General features: G+C 44.5%; 1 protein-coding gene across 1 annotated transcript in view; it reads left to right on the top strand.

Moving 5' to 3' along the window:
- Dera (deoxyribose-phosphate aldolase) overlaps positions 1 to 20,798 on the top strand; it is a 90,478-nt gene that overhangs the window by 18,865 nt on the left and 50,815 nt on the right. Inside the window, exons 2-5 of the mRNA XM_038318932.1 lie at positions 2,693 to 2,790; positions 4,043 to 4,190; positions 9,016 to 9,111; positions 12,832 to 12,966. Of these exons, the coding sequence (XP_038174860.1) occupies positions 2,693 to 2,790; positions 4,043 to 4,190; positions 9,016 to 9,111; positions 12,832 to 12,966 (477 nt within the window). The remainder of the gene's footprint in view (positions 1 to 2,692; positions 2,791 to 4,042; positions 4,191 to 9,015; positions 9,112 to 12,831; positions 12,967 to 20,798) is intronic.

Raw genomic sequence — 20,798 nt, 5'->3', positions numbered from 1 at the left:
GGAAACTGCTGGTTGTTTAGGAGCAGTGGAGCCCAGTTCTAGACGAAGGAAGGAGAGGGCAAAAGGGATGGTGGACTCTGTGGGTTTGCGAGAGATTTCCCACCAGCAGAGAACTTAGTGGGAGTCAGGAGTGAAGAGGAACTTGGAGAAAAGAGCCCCAGGTTGGCTGGCTTCAGCTTTTTGGGCATGAACCTTACGATTCTATACAACTCTTGGCTTTACTGTCCACCTGAGACAACCATGAACTTAATCACCCATAATCGTGGTCAATATTGGTTGTTTTATTTGTTTGTTTAAGCCTCCCCTCCATTTGGGTGGAGCCTGGCTCTTTTAAGTCTTAAAGGAGCGGTGTGCATCCTCATCTCTGTTTAGTATCCCCCCCCCCCCCCCCCCCGGGACTCTGCCTCAAATCCACTCTATCTTTGGGTAGGAGGAAGGGGCATCAGTCTGCCTGACCCAGGCGTCTGTTTTCTATCGAGTTGGCTCAGCGAAGAAGCAAGACAAAGTGATATTTTAAGGAGCAGAACAGATGGATTGAAATGTTGAAAATCTGTTTTATTAAATGATTTCGGCTAACAAAATAATTTAATCAGAAATGAAAAGAAAACTAAACCTGGTTCCTACTTTAGTGATATTGAATGTTTCTGTAAGTCATTCTTAGTCAAATTTGGAATTTCTACACTATTAATATTGATACCTGTAAGATCCCACAATGGATATGGAAAAGAAAGCATCTTTGATGAAGGTCATTCATTGTCCTGGGGTCCCAGTACACTCTTTAGGATTGTGCTACTAATTAGCATGATGCCCAGTGTGGTTGTCAGTGTGATAGGATCGAGGGATGCCTGCAGGGCTGATGGAGTACAGCTATGGGCATGTCCGTGTGGACAGCTCCAGAGGAAGGTAGATCATGAAGGCTCTGACCTAATGAATGAGTTCACTTGATAGGGCCATAATTCATAGGATGGCTTTAATGCCAGGTGGTAAAAAGTCGCAGGTGGATCTCCCTGGTGGAAGTGGGTCACTTGCAGCTAAGTATCGTGCCCTGGCCCCATTCCTTCCCCTTCTTTCTTTCACTGTGGTGTGTGTGCTGTGTGTATGTGTATGTTGGTGTGTGTTGGTGTGCGGGTACTTATGTATAGAAGTATAGAGGACATATCTCCAGAGTTCATTCTCTTTAATACCATGTTTGTTCCAGGGGTTGAGCTGAGGTTGTCAGGGTTGGCGGCAAGCCTACCCTTACCCTCTGAGCCATCGCAAAAACCTCGGGTCCTTTTCAGAGTTATGCTTTATCTGTTTCCTGGTTGACCATGAGGTGAACACTTTTCCTTTGTTACAGAGATCCCACCAAGATGACATTATTTCCAAATGCACAGGGCCGTATGACTATGGGCTAAACTAAGCCGTCTTCCCTTACCAGTTGTCTCTGGTAGGTATCTGGTCACAGAGACAGCTCACCTGACTGGTACACAGTACAGCCTGCAGTCAACAGTTCTCTAGGCATATCAGAGAGCTGTGTGATGAGCACATATCTCCTAATGATTACATATTGCCCACCATTGTCTAAATAAGACTTTTTCAAAAACATAAGGTTCCTGGAGGAGGGGCAGGGATGTAGAAATGAGGCCAGCTACAGTAGACAAATGGATGCATTTCTAGCTTACCATGGTGAGGCTGCTTGATGCTGGAGCTCCATGGGCGGAGTTGAAAGTCCTGGGCACCAGACACCTGACCCCAAGGGTTAGACCGTGACTCACATTAAGTACAAGAAGCTGTTTACTAAGTACAAGAGATGGTTCTATCTCTGCTCTTTGAAAATCCCATCTAAGTTCTGTGGCAGAGATGCATCCAGATGTTACATCTTCTGGGAAGGTAGCTGACTTTGCACTAACGTCATTAGCTGCACATAGCCAGTGTCAATCAATACAGACAGCACAGAAGAGGCCAAGACAGCATCGAAGCAGACGTGCCAGCCATGTCTTGTGCAACTTCTGAGTGCCTTTTTTCCCCCTTCCCTGTTTTGAATGTCTGCTATACCGTTGTTATTTCTAGTGCATTTTGAAAAATTCTCTTTTGATGGGCTGTATCATCAGCATCTAGCAGGTATTAATCTTGTCAGTAAGTGGGTAGAGACCAAAGATGTCTTTAAGTATTCACTAATTCACTTAAGTATATATTAATCATTTGCTTGCCTGGACTGGACACTCACAAATAAGTCTTCTCTGTCAGAGGGGAGACGTGTGCCACGGGAGGAGGGCACACCCACTGCTGTGCTTATGTGTGTAATTAATCAATATGGCTTCTTGTAGCTCCAGATACACTTGAGTTTGCATGAAGTATATCTTGTGATGACCAGCTTTACTACAAGGCTGTGTATTTGTTATTGTATGTAAAAGAAGCATGACTTTACAAATACGGTTGTTGTTTTGTGCATGTGTATCGTGTGCAGGCTCGTGCATGCCACGGACAGGTTAAAGGACAACTTTGCGGAGTCACCTCTCTCCTTCCACCTGCAGTTGGTCCCGGGGATTAAACTCAGGACATCAGGCTCACGCAGCAAGCGCTTTACGTCTTGCCACTCATAAGATGTGCATGTTTTTAAAAAGAATAACAATGAAGGAAGGCTATGTTCTTCCACTAAAGATGATAATGGAACTCTTAACACTTAGAAGTGTCGCTCTTTCCCTTCTAGACCTTAGCTGGATCACCAGAGTTCAGGTGAACCAGGCGGCCGTTCTGAGGCGGGCAGAACAGATCCAGGCTCGCAGAAGCGTGAAGGAGGAATGGCAGGTACAAGCCCTCTTGAGCATTCTGTCCCAACCCACACCTCACCGTGCACGCCTCTTCCCTCAAGGCCACAGTATTGAATTTCGCTCAAGATGCATCTAAACTTAAAGGATTGCAGCTGTCCATGGCTTATTTTAATAATTCATATATGATGATGATGGGTTGGAGAAAGATAATGCATTTATCCAAACAAGTTAAGAATCTTATCATTCTTGAGTGGCCAAACCGCAAATGAATTTGAGGCATCTTTATTCATGAGTGAATTAAATGGCACATTTCCTCAACACATTTATTCAGTTTCTTCACCACACTTTCTTCAGCTGTCTTCTTTTTAATTTTAAAACCGTAAATATCTGTACCTGGTATGTCTGCTGCTGAGGCCTGAGGTAGGCGTTTTCTTCACTACTGCTTTTCATAAAAATTTCCAAAGTGCTGTCTGGTGGCACATCTTCCAGTTAGCATCTTTAGTGCCGGGAAGTCCGAGGTGTGCGGTGCAGGCCCAAAGGACTCGGGAGGTTCATGTCCCAAGAGGAGCAGACCGTTGTGAAGGAGGCGTGCAAGCAACGCTTCCTGTCCTGCCCATCCTGGCTGAAAAGAGAAGAGGAAATGTTTTAGAGTGGGTTAGGAAGTATGGGGATTGTTTTAATAAGGAAATTGGATTGGAAAAAAAAAAAAACCCAAAGAACTTAGAGAGTTCAGAAAATAGTTCATCACTGTGTGTGCATTCCACAAAAGAAAGTCAGACGAAGGTAGATCTCACGGTACCACAGGTGTGGCTGGTTCCTGGTGGATGAACTGGAGAAGTCAGAAATGGCAGGAGGTGGTGGGGTTTCTGAGAAGAAGTAGATTAAGTCTGTTCTTTTGTTTCATTCTGGGTAATGTTCATCTTGATTGCCATTCTCTTAAAAACATTTAAAATTTAAATTGTTTGTGTGTGTGTGTCATCTACATGTGTGTTTCCACCCCAGCACACATGTAGAAGCAGAACAAGTTCAAGTTGTTGGAGTTGGTTCTTTGTGGGCCTGGGGACAGAACTCAGGTCCTCAGGCTTGGCAGCAAGCTCCTTTCCCTGCTGAGCTATTTTGCTGGCCTCTGTTGGTCATTTTTGAGCTCCATTTATACCCCGTATCAGAAAATGCTTTACAGCAGCGTTGACCTCAGCTGGTAACACTTGTATTTGTCCCGCATTTCTCTACTCTCTGACTAGGTTCGAGGTTCACCTTAGTTTTGGTTTTCCTTGTTTCTCCTCATCTAGGCTGCATGGCTCCTGAAAGCTGTCACGTTTATAGACCTTACCACACTTTCCGGGGATGACACGTTTTCTAACGTTCAACGGCTCTGTTACAAAGCCAGATATCCAATCCAGGAAGACCTCTTGAAAGCTTTAAATATGCATGACAAAGGTGAGGAGCTTTGAAGTGTGGCTGCATTTTCCTGGTTATAGTGGTGATGGTTGGAGCCCGGGGACTAGATGTCCACCTGCGGATGCGCTGTGTGTGGCCACATTCCTGGTGGATTTCTGCTCCCATGTGCAGACAGAGCACTGAGATTCCTCTTCCAAAAACTGAAGAGATTTCAAGCCATGGATTCAGGTCAGATTTTGCATCTATGATTGAAGTTGTTGGCTGAGTTTCCTCAGTTCTTCGGTTTGGGAACTTTCCCAACTAATGACTGAAATACAGGCTCTGAGTCCCTAGCCAGTCCCATTACTTAATGATCATATCCACAAATTAAATGAATGCATTTGAGAATAAAACACAAATGGGAAGTACTGTGTATTAGGTTAGAACTTAAAACAAAATAAACTTGAAACAAAAAAAAAAAAAACTTAAAACAAAACCAGAAACCAGAAACTTCTGTCACTCCCAGTGTACATGAGAGAAATGTTGAAAAGCCGCCCCGAGTTTTGAGCTTTCAAATTTGAAACGTGGAGGCGCCTGGAGGTGGTGGGGGTGGTAGTGGTGTTAATATTTCTATTTTCTTTTCTTTTCTTTCCTTTCTTTTAAAATGTTTATTTATTTTATGTATATGGTGCTCTATCTGCATATACACCTGCTTGCTGGAAGAGGGTATCAGACCCCATTACAGATGGCTGTGAGTCACCATGTGGTTGCTGGGAATTGAACTCAGGGTTTCTGGAAGCGCTGCCAAGGCTCTTAACTGCTGAGCCATCTCCCCAGCCCCAATCTTTCTATTTTCCAAGTAAGAAAACCGAGACCTGGGACCCGGAAGGTGGAGCCAGGGCCATGTGTGCTGTCGCCTGTCGAGACAGCTTTGGGAGGCAGAGCTCCTCTCTATAGATGCTCCTTGTCTCTGGAGTGCCCACCTTCTGTGCGTGCAGAAAAACACTGCCGAGCTAACCCCGTGCAAGCATTGCAGATAATTTGTGGGCAATTAGTAGACCTAAGCGACTCCATCTCTTTAGGAAACTGTTTATTACGTTTCTTTTCAAGTGATGTTAGAACGTGACCTTTTTAGAGCTAGCGATGTAGCTCACTGTTGAGTACTAGAGGCCCTGACTTCCATCCTCAGTGCTATAAACAAAGCACAAACCACACACACCCATCTTTTTATGGCACTAAAGTAAGACATTTTATGGGATCTTATGTTCCTTGGTTTTGTACTAGCTATTTGGATTTTTGAAACTGTCATTTTATTCTCTCTTTCTTCTCTCTCTCCTTCCCTTTTCTCTCCCTCTCTCCCTGTACCTCCTACTTGCCTTGTAAATGGTCTCTGTGTAGCCCTGGTTGGCCTAGAACTCACTGTGTAGACCCGGCTAGCCTCCAGCTCATGGAAATCTGTCTGCCTCTAACTTCTGAGTGTTGGGATTAAAGGTGTGCACTACCACTGCCTGATTATAACAACTCTTATAAAGGAAGACATTTAACTGGGGCTGGCTTACAGGTTCAAAAGTTTAGTTCATTATCATCATGGTAGGAAGCATGGCAACATGCAGGCAAACATGGTGCTGGAGAAGGAGCAGAGAGTTCTACATCCAGATTGATATGCTGCAGGAAGAGAGAGACACTGGGCCTTCTTGAGCGTCAGAAACCTCCAAGCCCACCCACCCACAGTTACACCTTTCTCCAACAGGGCCACACCTATTCCAACAAAACCCACACCTCCTAATGATGCCACTTTCTATGAGCCTATGGGGGCCATTTCCATTATTTTCATTCAAACGACCACAGGATCTCAGTGTTTCTTATAAAAGAGGAAGTTTAGACCCCATTTTATTAGGCTACCCTGAATTTCCTTTGTATTTTTCTTCATGTGCTGGCTGTTCGAATGCCATGTAAAGCTAGTTTTTGTTATGTGCATGAAATAAAATATTTTTAACTAAGTAGACTGTGCTGTGGGACAATGATCTTGTGCCTTGTAAAGATTTGTCACTTGTATTGGCTTAACAAAATGCTGATTGACCAGTAGCCAGGCAGGAAGTATGGGTGGGGCAACCAGGACAGGAGAAGTCTGTGAGGAGAAAAAGCTCAGTCTGCAGTCATTACACAGACACGGAGGACACATGATGAAAGTGCCTCGCTGATAAAAGGTATCAAGCCACGTGGCTAACACAGACAAGAATTATGGGTTAGTGTAATATGTAAGAGTTAGTTAATAAGAAAGCCTAAGCTAAGAGGTCAACCAGTTTATAACTAATGTAAGCCTCTGTGAGTTTCTTTGGTACTGAATGGCTGCAGGACCAGGCAGGACAGAAACCTTTGTCCACAAATGGCACCAACGTGGGCAACTATATCCACATAAAACCTGAGAGAGCTTGGGAAGTTATTCATGACACAAAAGAACAGAGTTAAGCACGGCTTCATGGTAGCATCATTTTTTCGGGTGAACTCTGTTTGCTAGAGGCCAGGGCATCTCATTTAAGAGAGGCTTCCTGACTCAGCTTTAGCTGCAAAACCTTGCAGCTCTTTTTTTGTAATTAAATTATTATTATTATTATTATTATTATTATTATTATTATTATTATTATTATTGAGCTCTACATTTTTCTCTGCTTCAACCCTCTCCCATGGTCCCCATGCTCTCAATTTACTCAGGAGATTTTGTCTTTTTCTACTTCCCATGTAGCAAAAAATTCAATAAAACACTGGAAGCTCTTTTAAGAGGCCCCACCATCAAACACTTAAAAGGTGTTTGTGAATAGCCAGTGACATGCCATTTCAAGGCAGGGACCTTGAAACTACCTAGAGTTGTGGCAATAAACATGGTTCCCTTCAGTACCTTTGCCATGAAGCTTGACTCTCAGAAAATTAAGGAATGGGGTGGATTCACTGTCAAAGCCACAGCTTTAATCCTAGCCATATTGCTTATTAAATTAAAGACTCATGTGGTCAGAAAAAGAGAGATATTTAATAAAAATAGATTCATATGGGGAAAAATAACCTCTAAACAGTTTACAGTGTGTTTAAATATATATGTAGACTTGGGAGAGAAAAGAAAAAGGATAAAATATTTAAAAAAATAAGAAAGAAAGAAAGAAAGAGAGAGAGAGAGAGAGAGAGAGAGAGAGAGAGAGAGAGAGAGAGAGAGAGAGAGAGTAGTTGGGTGTGGTGGCACACACCTTTAATCCCAGCATTTGGGAGACAGAGGCAGGTGGATTTCTGTGAGTTCAAGGACAGCCTGGTCTACAGAGTGAGTTCCAGGACAGACAAAGATACACAAAGAAAACCTTTCTCAAAAAACCCAAAAATTAAAAGTAAAAATAAAGGAAATAGAGTTGAAAATAAAGCCATGTAAAAATGGAAAATAGACAGAAAATATGGATACTATATGTTGTTGTGTTGTCTTTGGATTGTTTGATAACTGAGGAAGGAGCAACAGCTTCTGAAAGACATTTGATTATAAATGTTGCTTGATTAATCCAACATATATACTTTGAAAATGCTTTGACTTCAAAATTTAAGTAAAAAGATATGTTACTTTGGAGAAGAGGTTTTGCTTTTGTTTCCACAGGAAATGACAGGCTGTGGATTCATTCTGGGTTAAGAAAAATTAGGTTTGATCAAGGAAGATCCCCTGAAAAAAACTCCGATAAGAGCAGGTGGCCCAGATGATCCACCATTTTAGATGACCTCTGTTGGAGTTTCCTCGGAGTTCTACATCCAGCACAGCTTCAAGACTGCTGGATGAGATGACCAAGCTTCACAGAATATTCCAGTCAGGATTTGACCATAATCCTAAATTTTCTTTAGGTCCCCATAAGATTATCAGCACCCCCAATCAGCAGAAAGTAGCCTAGAAAACTATGCTCACATTCCCAATAAATGGATTATGGATGTTTGTCTTTGTTTAGAGCATTGGTTACAAGTTATTATGGGTAATGGCCAGGAATAAAAGTAAGACAAAGGAGATTAGATTCAGAGTTCTTGTTTTAGAAAAGAGGGGGAGAGAAGTACTGTGGGGCGATGATCTCGTACACTGTAAAGATTTGTTACTTGTATTGGCTTAATAAAATACTGATTGGCTAGTAGCTAGGCAGGAAGTTTAGGCAGGGCAACCAGAACAGGAGAAGTCTGGGAAGAGGAAAGGCCCCTCCTGCAGTAGTCACTCAGACACAGGACACAAGATGAGCATGCCTCACTGATAAAAGGTACCAAGCCACATGGCTAACACATATGAGAATTATGGGTTAATGTAGGATGTAAGAGTTAATAAGAAGCCTGAGATAATAGGCCAACCAGTTTATAATTAATGTAGACCTCTGTGTGTTTCTATGGTACTGAACGGCTGCGAGACTGGGCGGGACAGAAACCTATGTCAACAGTTGGGAGAAAAATATTCAAATTCTGTTAGATAGCCTCAAAGAATGATGTCTCAACTTTTCTATGACTAGAAACGTCAACAGTTAGTCTGTGTTTTCAGGGGTTAGAAGGAAAAGCAAAGGAGAACGTTTCCAGGGGTGAGAGGACTTAGGAGAGAGACTTGCTGCCAAGGTTAGGATCTGAGTTTGATCCCTGGAACCCACATGGTGGGAAGGAGAGAACCAACATTTGTGAGATGACCTCTGACCTCCACATATTTGCTGTGCCCTGTGCACAACAGAAGATAAATGTCAAAAAATTAAACTAAATCCTTCCATTTGTGGCAGCCGTGTGGGCAGCGTCTTTTCCCCTCTCATTTGATCTCTGCCAGGTTTGTCCAAGGAATGATAGTTCAGGTGTAGTCTGAGCCGAGCTCCATGTTAAGGGGCTGCTATGCTTTCCCTCTTAGGCATCACCACGGCTGCGGTCTGTGTTTATCCCGCCCGGGTGTGCGACGCCGTGAAAGCCCTGAAGGCTGCAGGCTGCAACATCCCTGTGGCATCAGGTAAGACTTGTGGTGACTTTTACAAGTTCTTTAGCACAGCCAGGATGCAGTGCCCTCCATACTGTGATTGCATTGACTTCATATATTCAGTTGTATTGACGCATGATTTTAGCATGTCTTAAAATTACGTAGAGTAGGTATGGTTTCACATATGTAGAATCCCATCGCTTCAGGTGCTCAGGGAGAGGACTGTGAGTTTGAGGCCAATCTGGGCCACATAGTGAGGTCTCAAAAACAAACAGGTAAAAGATACCAACCCCAACCCTTGACATATTAGGTCCTAAACATATAGAACCATATCTCCATTCCTAAGGAAATCCTTCCTTTTATGAGGATCATAAAGTCATGGTGTCAGCGCTACCATGCACACACACACGTCTATGCATTCTGTTGCATGTGTGTGATATAATGGTGATTGAACAGGGAATGTTTCCCTAGAGTAAGAGTGCATCCCAGCATCGGTGATCATTGCATTGGGCCTCAAGGTATTAGGAGGAGCTAATATTGTTGCCAAGGCAGGGATTGATATTTAGGTAGGAGCTAGCATATGTATAGGTTCAAAAACACATTCGGGGAACAGAAAGGCTTGTAATTGTAGGGTCTAAAGGCAGGATGGGCTGGAGTAGAAGTGGAAGATGGAGAAGCTGCTGAGAGCTGGTGGCATGGGGCTCTGTTCGGATGACAGTGTTAGCTCTGCAGAGCTTTAAGCAGAGCATGACATGATCAGTCTCATGCTGCAGAGTTAGCTGATGTCAGAAGAAAAAAAACTAGAAAAGTATGGGATGAGCTAGGGAGAGAATCAGCCCTCAAAACCCACTAGTGAAGGGCCACTAGTGAAATAAAGGTACCTCTTGCCAAGGCTAGCTGCCGAGTTGGATCCCTGAAGCCCACACAGTGGAGGGAGACAGCTGATTCTGACCTTACTGTGAATGCACACACACATTAAATGAATAAATGAAAAATGAACAGACCTTTAAAAACCTCAGTGCTTGTGTCTGTGGCTAGATAGTGTAGTGATGAGGAGCTGTGGGCCGCATTCCCGCCCGGCTCCCGGCCTCCTGGCTAGATTATGCCCCGAAATAACAACACACAAACTGTATTCATTTAAACACTGCCTGGCCCATTAGTTTCAGCCTCTTACTCACATCTTGATTAACCCATATCTAATAATCTGTGTAGCACCACGAAGTGGTGCCTTACCGGAAAGATTCTAGTGTATGTCCATCTTGGGCCGGAGCTTCGTTGCATTTGTCTCCCTGAGGAGAAGCACGGCGGTCTGACTAACTTCCCAGCATTCTGTTCTGTCTACTCCACCCACCTAAGGGCCGGCCTATCAAATGAGCCAGGCAGTTTCTTTATTAACCAATGAAATCAACTTAGACAGAAGACCCTCTCACATCAGGATAGATGGACAGATGGACAGATGGACAGATGGAGACAGATAGTATTAGATTCTAATTTTTAAAACAGCTACGAGAATGTCCTGGTACTTTAACTAAACAGTCTGTTAATTCTAGCATTTAGGAGGCTAAGGCTAGTTCAAGACCAGCCTGTGCTACATGGAAAGACCATGTCTCAAAAAGAAAGGAAAAGAAGAGAAAGGAAAAGTTTATAAAAAGCAACCACTTATTTTATTAATGAAACGTGATTGCTGTATTTTCTTTTAAGATTTATTTTTTATGTCTGTGCTTGCATGGGTTCTAACAAATCAGGTTCCTAGGAGTGCTCACAGGAGCCAGATGGCATTAGATCATCTGAAATGAGTTACAGATAGTTGCGAGCCACCATGTGGGGACTAGGAGCTGAAATTGGGTCCTTTGCAAGAGCAGTCATGCTTCTAGGCACTGACATTGCTCCAGCCCCTGTGCCACATTTGTCTGTAGCCCGTTTGAGAGGATTGCTGATGTGTTTGACAGCCATCCCTTTGTGGTTCTTCCTTTTCCACCAACTCTGTGCATTAGCTGGGAGTGTTCTCATTTACATACAGGGCAATGTTTGGCTTACCATAGCAGACCCGAGGAGTTTACACCTGTAAGAAGGGACAGTAGGCGTGGTTAGGATCAGAGATGGGAAGGCTGAGGGAAAATGTCTACTCAGAAACATAGGTCTTTGTTCTTTCATGATGACTTGGCCCTTTCCTGCAGTGACAGGTTCTTACCCTCCCCTGCAGTGACAGGTTCTCACCCTCCCCTGCAGTGACAGGTTCTCACCCTCCCCTGCAGTGACAGGTTCTTATCCTCCCCTGCAGTGACAGGTTCTTATCCTCCTCTGCAGTGACAGGTTCTTATCTTCCCCTGCAGTGACAGGTTCTCACCCTCCCCTGCAGTGACAGGTTCTTATCCTCCCCTGCAGTGACAGATTCTTATCCTCCCCTGTGGTGACAGGTGCTCACCCTCCCCTGCAGTGACAGGTTCTTATCCTCCCCTGCAGTGACAGGTTCTTATCCTCCTCTGCAGTGACAGGTTCTTATCTTCCCCTGCAGTGACAGGTTCTTATCCTCCCCTGCAGTGACAGGTTCTTATCCTTCTCTGCAGTGACAGGTTCTTATCTTCCCCTGCAGTGACAGGTTCTCACCCTCCCGTGCAGTGACAGGTTCTCACCCTCCCCTGCAGTGACAGATTCTTATCCTCCCCTGCAGTGACAGGTTCTTATCCTCCCCTGCAGTGACAGGTTCTTATCCTCCCCTGCAGTGACAGGTTCTTATCCTCCCCTGCAGTGACAGGTGCTCACCCTCCCCTGCAGTGACAGGTTCTTATCCTCCCCTGCAGTGACAGATTCTTATCCTCCCCTGCAGTGACAGATTCTTATCCTCCCCTGCAGTGACAGATTCTTATCCTCCCCTGCGGTGACAGGTGCTCACCCTCCCCTGCAGTGACAGATTCTTATCCTCCCCTGCAGTGACAGATTCTTATCCTCCCCTGAGGTGACAGGTGCTCACCCTCCCCTGCAGTGACAGGTTCTTATCTTCCCCTGCAGTGACAGGTTCTTACCCTCCCCTGCAGTGACAGGTGCTCACCCTCCCCTGCAGTGACAGGTTCTTATCTTCCCCTGCAGTGACAGGTTCTTACCCTCCCCTGCAGTGACAGGTTCTTATCCTCCCCTGCAGTGACAGATTCTTATCCTCCCCTGCGGTGACAGGTGCTCACCCTCCCCTGCAGTGACAATTGCTCTCCCTCCCCTGCAGTGACAGGTACTCTCCCTCCCCTGCAGTGACAGGTGTTCTCCCTCCCCTGCGGTGACAGGTGCTCTCCCTCCTGTCTGGCTTCTCCTTGCTGGCTGCTGCTGCTTGTGTTAGACATTGCGGGAAATCTGTTGCTGTAGCTCACTGTGTCCACTCGTGAGTATGTGGAAATCAGATTGGGGCAAATAGGTAAGTCTGGGCAACCAGCTGTACTCAATCAGTGTCCGTCTTATAAAGCCCCACCAATGGTTTTATTCCTGTCAGCTACCATAGTTAGTTAGATGCTAGATACTAAGTGTGCTGTGCGACATCACTGCACTTCTGGTCTCCCAGAGAGGCTCATGGTACCATTTCCCCTAAACTGGGTGTGCACTCGCATTCTACCCTGTGCGTGCGTTGTCTTGTGTTGCATGAGTGGTGATAAACCATTTATGTTTTCCTCTTTAAATGCTGTATTTTTGAACTGACCAATTCAAGTTTGTTTTCTTTCTCTGCTTATTCTCCCCCTCCCTGTTTCCTTTCTTTTTAATCTTCCCCAGTGGCCACCGGCTTTCCAGCTGGACAGACTCATTTAAAGACACGGCTGGAAGAGATCAGACTGGCCGTGGAGGACGGAGCCACCGAAATCGATGTGGTCATTAGCAGGACCTTGGTTCTGACTGGCAAGTGGGAAGGTAGGTGCCGGCACTTGTTCCCAGGGGCTCCAGCCCCTCCTGGTGGGTCACATGGGGATCTGGAAGGGAGGCAAGTTCCAGGTCACAAGTCAAAGGTCAGAAAGCAAGGCTAAGAGTATTCCTTTTGAGGCTCTTCTTAGTCTAGGCCATTCCCTGTTTGCAGAAACTTAGGTCTGTTTGTATAATTAGGAGCGTAGTTATTCCATGCAGTAAAACCAGCAAAAAGCTGTGTTAAACTCTCTCTCTCCTTTATTTAAAGCCTTCTCATGTTTTTAAGTGGATTTAGTCACCATATTGGAGTGCCAATCTGTAGATGGAGCGATGGGCTGTGTCCTGCCACCCGGCCAGCTTTACCCAAAATAATTACACGGAAACTGTATTCATTTAAACACTGCCTGGACCATTAGTTTCAGCCTCTTATTGGCTAATTCTCACATCTTCCTTTAACCCATATTTAGTAATCTGTGTAGCACCACGAGGTGGTCGCTTACCAGGAGAGATCTTAACCTGCGTCTGTCTTGGAGAGGAGAAGCATGGCGACTGCCTATGGCGACTGCCTCGAGCATCTGTCTCACTGCCTTCTACCCAGCATTCTGTTCTGTTTACTCCGCCCACCTATGTTCTGACCTATTGGGCCAAGCAGTTTCTTTATTAATTAACCAATGAAAGTCCTCCATCATCAAGTAAAAATTAAAATATATATTTTAAGTATGGAGGATCAGTGGGGAGTCACTGTGAATTTTTACTTATTTATTTGTGTGTGTGTGTGTGTGTGTGTGCGTGTGTGCGTGTGTGCATGCTAGGGCTCAACTGTGGAGATTAGTTACTTTTGAGAGTAAGTTCTCTTCTCCTCCATGTGTGTTCGGGGATCACACTCAGGTCATCAGACATGGTTGTTGGCATCTTTACCACCTGAGCCATATTGCTGGTCACTATGTGTTACTTCACTGAGATGTGTCAGTCTGATAGCTGAGATGGCTTTGCACATACAGTGTGAACATACTGGACAAAGATGTCCCACATCCAAGGCAGGACAAAGTGGGGCAGCATGAGATTTCACCACCAGTGCCATGTAAAGCCGAGGAATTGCTTATTTCTGGAATCTTCCAGCTAGTAATTTCAGACGTCAGTTGATCCCTGTTTGTTGAGACTACAGATATTGAAAGCAGGTCTGAGCGAGATGACCATGTTTATCTGTAAATGTTTGTCTGTTTAATCTAACTCCATCGTTCAACACCTGTGAACCATTTGTTTCGTTAGGAAGTAACAGAGATTGAGTCAGCGAATTACATGGTGCTCAGAGGGACGTGTTTCGAGTGTTCTGCCAGAGACCTTGACAGGTGGCATTGTCCCTTCAGAGGCATGCATGTCTACTACCGTAGTAGGGTACGCCCATCATCTCAGGTGATTTCTGGAGGTCCAGCCTTCACACCTCCTCTTCCAGGGCAGAAAAGAAGGGCCTGTCCCATCTGAAAATCTCCACACCCTGTTTATTTGCATCCTGCAGGCTTGATCTGGTTCACTTACATGGCCACCATGAGTGACTGCAAGTGAAGTTGGGAACAGGTCTCAGCTTGGAGCGTTCGCTGCACTTCAGTCTTTCCCATCACTCCCCATCTGTGCTGCCATTTTTGACAGTTCACAAACATCTTTTTTTACTTGTGCCCCCTTTTGTGTTGTTGCTGACATGTGTTTTGGGTAGTCTCAATTCTTCTTAATGGTCGTATTTTATATATATTCTTGTTCCCGTGTATTCTGCTGATCTGCTTTTGGTCACGGATTTCAGAGTTGGGGTAATGGAAATATGTGTTGTAGTTTAAATTAATGTGGAACTGTATGTCCTTATGTCTTCTAGAAACAGGTGGAGACATAGATGTGTAGTTTATATTATAACTTGTGCGCTTGTCTCTCAAGTTCTGCTAATTGAAAAATAAAATCCAATAGGAAATGGGTTTCGATGTAGTTGGTTATCCTTTAAGAGACTTAGGAATGGCTGTTTTTGAGATAATAATTTCCCCAAAGTAGGCGTTTCCACAAAATAGAATAACACATTTTTCTCCTAGACCGCACTTTTCCATTAACTTATTTTTATGGTGTTAATAACCTCTTGACCCAAACCAAATTGAAAAGGAACACTTAATGCTAGAAATTCATTTCTAAATAGAAGCCAGCAGTGGCTTAAGCCTTTCCCCCATTGCAGTATTTTGTCTTCGTTTTGATTCTTAGCATGATTACCCGCTGTGTTATTCACTGCCCTGTTTTCAGACTAGGTGTTTATGAATTAGGAGTTCCATAGTAGTTTTGAGGAAGGCAATGGTGGGAATGCCCACCAGGCTCTTACCTTTCTATGTCTTGGGCTCTTTTCCCCATGCTCTTAGTTTTGCAGGTTATTTTGTGTGTTAGCTGCTTTTCTTATTACCATAACAAATGCCCGGTGAAAGCAGCTTAAGGAAGAAGTGACTTATCTTGATGCACAGTCTAAGAGATGGTCCATATTGGCAGAGCGATCACAACACAATCTAAAGTTGTGATTCTGAGAGAGATGAATGCAATGCCCACCTCACTTTATCCTTTTAAGTCAGTCTGGGACCCCAGAGGAGGGCTCCTGCCATCTGCATTCAGGGTGATTCTTTTCCCCTCAGTAACCCAGGCTAGACCTTCTCTTACAAATGTGGCCAGATGTTTCTTTCTAGAATGATTCTAGATTCCAGCAAGTGGACAAATAAAGATGAACTGGTGCTCTTTGTAAAGCACAACAGAAGTAGACCTAGCCATTTAGAATGCCTCCCTGCCCCCAACTGCGTCTCTTGGCCCAGAAGTCGATGGGGCCATCTTGGAGCTTCGAGCTCTGTGAGGAGACAGCATATGAGCTCCCTGTGTTAGTTCACACTCTATTGTTGTGAAGAGACGCCATGACCATGGAAACTCTTATAAATGAAAGCATTTCATTGGGACTTCCTGTAGTTTCAGAAGTTTAGTCTGTTGTCATCGTGGCAAGGAGAATGGCGGCACACAGGCAGGCTTGGTGCTTAAGTTGTAACTGGAACCATGTGGATGTATGGAAGTAACTTCATCTGGATCCCAAGGCAGCAGAAAGAGAGAACCACTGGGCCTGGCTTGGACTTTTGAAACTTCAAAACCTACCCCCAGGGACACACTTCCTCTAGCAAGGCCACACCTACCCCAGAAAAGCTACACCTCCTAATCCTTTTAAAGAGTACCACCACTTTAGCATTCAGATAAATGATCCTATGGGGGCAAGTGTTTTTTAAAGCTTCTTTATTGAATCTTTGGGAGTTTCACATCATGTACCCCAGTTCTATTCATCTCCTGTTCCTCCATGATCCCCCTCATTCCTGTTTCATCCCCCATGAAAGAAAACAAAACAAAGCGAGCAAACAAAAACAAGAAGAAAAACAAAAACAAACTCCCCAGTAAACCAAAACAGAACAAAAACCATATAAGAAACAGAAAAATCTCAGCTTCTGCTTCTCTCCTGACTCTCTGTCACCTCTTCCTCTGTCCTGATGGCACTGGAGGCCTCGGTGTGTTGTTCAGTGTACCCCTTTGTTCCATCAGCTTGACTGGCAACTGTTCATTGCAATGATTCATTGATCTGGATCCTCCCTGGGGCTCTTCTGGGTATCCAGTGTCTTAGAGATCTTGCAGGTATTGTTCTGCAGGGCCAGATTCTTCATGAGCTCCAGCAGGACCTAGATGGGGTAAATGCTGAGGTGTATCAACCCAAGGTCCAGTTGTGGACTTGGGTGTTAACCAGGCAGGTCAGATTGAGCCACTGGGACCACCCGCTTTGGGTGCGGTGGCAGAGTCAGCTCCCCTACATGAATGCCTCTCAGAGTAGGTTCATCCTCGCTTGTGGTGATGGGTAGGGGCCCTCTCTCCCAAGTACAGTGGCCAGCTCTTTTATTGTAGTGCCAGCGAGAGACAAGGCCAGGGCAGTAAAGGACGTGACTGGTTCAGGATAGCTCTCTGATTTCATGTCACATGATTCCTAAGGCCTCCTGAGGTGACACTGGCCACAGACATCAACACAGACCCCAGCTGCAGCTGAACCATGGACCCAGACGTGGCCCTTGACAGCAGCTTAGGCCCGGACAATATCCTGGCTCTGGGTGTCTGCATGGCCTTTGATGGTAATAGGAGCATGGGACATCAGGACAGACCCTGACTGCAGTGAGACCATATAGGGGGATCTTATTCAAACCATCACATTCCCATTTTTTTAAAGATTTATGTATGTATGTATGTATCTATGTATCTATGTATGTATCTATGTATATAGTGTTCTGCCTGCATATATGCTTGCAGGCCAGAAGAGGGCACCGGATCTCATTACTGATGGTTGTGAGCCACCATGCGGTTGCTGGGGATTGAACTCAGGACCTTTGGAAGAGCTCTTAACCACTGAGCCATCTCTCCAGCCCCCACATTCCCATTCTTATCTTCTTGTTCCTTTCATTTATTTTCTTTTATCTACATCATTGTTTTGCCTGCATTTATATATATGCCTCACATGCATGCTTGTTGCCCAAGGAGGCCAGAAGCAGGCATCAGATCCCTTCTCTACCCCTGTAGAGAGCCATGTCCAGTTCCACTGTCTTCCATGTTGGCTACCAGACCTCTGGGCACTAGCGTCCTCATCTGCCTGGCTGTTCTGTGTGTTCTAGGCTTCTGTCCGCTTTCCTCCTCAGCAATCTCACCATCATTTTCAGAGAAGCAGAGACTCAGAATCAATGAGTCCTCTTGAAATCAGGGAACCTAGCCACATGGGAAAGACATGCATTAAAATAGTTACCTTTCTCTCCATTAACAATTTAATAAAAGAATCTTATTTAGATTTAGTGCTCTCTTGATTATTCAGGATGATTTTGTTGGTGGTTGTGTTGTCTTGAGTGTGGCGATGTAGTCAAGAAATACTGAAATCCCTGAGTTCACCCCAACTGGAGCAGCGCTGACTGCGGTTCTCTATTTATGTAGCTCTTGTTCAGTTCCACCCCTGTCCTTGTAGCATGATCTTTTCTGTTAAGCTTTTTCTATTAGCCATGTTTAGCTCATTCACCCTGTCCTGTCCTGACATTACTTCCTGGCTCCTGCTCATGCTGACAAGTGTATATCTGTTGGTCACCTGGAACAGAGCAAGGAGTCTATTGTTAGCTGTCAGAATTACCTGACGAGCATTTCCCCAGTTCTCAATCCAGCTCCCTTCTGTTGTGGAATAGAATGTTTGTTTAACTATATAAAGATATGTTGCATTTGTTTGCCTATGTAAAGAGGTGTTGCTGTTTCACCTTGCCTGCCCAAAGCACCTGATTGGTCTAATAAAAAGCCAAGCAGCCAATAGCTGAGCAGAGGAGGGATAGGTGGGGTAGGTGAGCAGAGAGAAGAGGGGAACCAGCCAGCCCGCCAGGCCCAGCCAGCTAGGGGCTAGCCTACCAGGGGCCAGTGAGGCAGGGACTAACCAGCCAGACATGGAAGTAGGAAAGCAGAATGGACAGTATGTGGATGAAGTAAACAAGTCTCTGGGCAGCACGTAGATTAATAGAAATGTAGACAGAGTTTCTCTATGACTTGGCAGCCACTCCCAAATAGCCACACTGAGACTTACTATTTATAAATGCTCGACTGATAGCTTTGGCTTGCCTCCACCCAGCTCTTACAAACTTAAACCAATCCATTTCTATTAATATGTGTGCTGCCCTTAGGCTTGTTTACCTCATCTGTGAACTTCCCATATTGCTTCTTCTGCATCTGATTCACAACTCCTCTGACTCCACTCTTCTTCCCAGCATTCTCTCTTTATTAACAATGAGAACAATACACATTTACAGTGTACAAAGATTGTCCCATAGCATAGAAATGGGTTAATTTAATTTAAAGAAAAAAGCTAGCCGGGCGGTGGTGGCGCACGCCTTTAATCCCAGCACTCGGGAGGCAGAGGCAGGCGGATCTCTGTGAGTTCGAGGCCAGCCTGGTCTACAAGAGCTAGTTCCAGGACAGGCTCTAAAAAAGCTGCAGAGAAACCCTGTCTCGAAAAACAAAAAACAAAACAAAACAAAACAAAACAAAACAAAAAAAACAAAAAAAAAAGAAAAAAGAAAAAAGAAAAAAAGAAAAAAGCTATCTAGAAACAAGTGTAAACTAAGGCTGAGCATAGTAAGTCTCTATGTCATGATCCTGCTATGCCCTTCCCACACATTCCTGGGCCAGTTCTGGTATAGTCAGAACTGAGGATGGATGCAGTAGGAGAAGAGACTCCTGGTCCTGTGAGAGTCTCCCAAAGGCCTCTGGCGTTCTTAGTGTCAATAATACTCCATGAGATATATATGTCTATGTGTAAACACACACACACACACAGATTAATGTTGACATTGACACCTAAATTGTATTTCTTGGAGAACTTGTCTGAAGAAAGCTTTTGCCACAAAGGGCTCATCATCCATATACTTTGTGAGCGGGCTTTGATAATTGCATGCCTTCTGTAGTTGATATGCATGGGGTGCTCTTGATTCTGCTACCCAGATACACCTGATATATTAACCAGTGACTTGGAGATGGCCTCAAATTTGGACTTTGTTTGGGAGTTCAGTTCTGTGAGCCGAGGACCAAAGCTGCCTCCTCTGGCCTTGAGGACCAAGTATCCATGGAGCATCTCTCGTTTTGACTACTGAGTGGTCCAGACACTGCCATTTTCTGGTACAGTGTGTTCAGCGGAGCATTTGGGTTATGGTGTGTGTCCTGGGACCACAGCCTCATCATCTCCATCTTTCACTTGCTCACCGTGTTGCTCTATAGGCTTAGTTTATAGTGCACACACTAACAACTTTCTAGTTTCAGAGCGAGGGAATGATATTCCAGGAGCAAAGCCAGCATGTCTTCCATTTCCTCACATGATCTGCACCCGAAATACTGGGAAGCTGGTCAATAATCTGCCTTTTGTTATTTACTTATTTTTGTAAACACAAGAAAAATGGGAGCTCTCCCAAAAGAACTTATTTTTGTTTTCCTTTATAGAACTATTAATAATAATAGCTCATCAGAAAAGCTATTTCTAAATCTATAGATACTTTCTGGGAGTGGAATCACATAATCCATGATCTAGTTCCGCTGTTCCCAGGTTGTTTATTACAGAGAGAGTCCAGAGACACTTACAGCAGCTGGGTGCTTTCATGGCTTTTGTTTTTAGGCTATGATTCTTTAACACTTCAATAGTATTGGCAAAAATGTGTGTGTTTTATTTCTTGTGGGTTATTTTACTGCTGGGTGATTTATAAAGCCCATCTCTATTTTACCCTTACAAGTTTAATTAATTGCTCTGGCGAATGAAACCACGTTCTTGAACACTTTGTGACTTTTTGGTATGAAAGGTTGCTGTACAATTTTGTATTAAGTGTTTTACTGTACATATAATTATCTTAAGTATTATTTTCAGGACATCCTTGTGCAGTGTTGAACATCTCTGGCACTCAAAAATAATTGCTTAGCTGTGTTCGCTAGCAATTATTTTTAAACTGCTTTTGGGTAGCAAGAAACAAAGAGAAATTGCTTTATGCCTTAGGCAGGAGTCATGGTGTCTGAGGACTTGGTACCTCACTCAGATCAGCTTTCTACGTGTGAGATATACTAGCGTGCTTTTCTACAGTTAGAACTGTGCTTTTCCAGAAAATGCTGTGCACGCCCAGCTGCTGTGAGACGGACAATAGAAGAGCAGATGCTCCAGGTCCTGGTGATGGTGGGGGGCGGGGGCAGCACTGCAGGGTTAGTCTGTCACCGGATCGAGGGAAGGGTTTGCCCCTGGTTAGGGAGTTATGAGC

This window comes from Arvicola amphibius, chromosome 2 (assembly GCF_903992535.2).
Source record: "Arvicola amphibius chromosome 2, mArvAmp1.2, whole genome shotgun sequence".
Classification (NCBI taxonomy): domain Eukaryota; kingdom Metazoa; phylum Chordata; class Mammalia; order Rodentia; family Cricetidae; genus Arvicola; species Arvicola amphibius.
The sequence above is the reverse complement of the archived record's forward strand: the minus strand, read 5'-3'. Positions and strand labels throughout refer to the sequence as shown.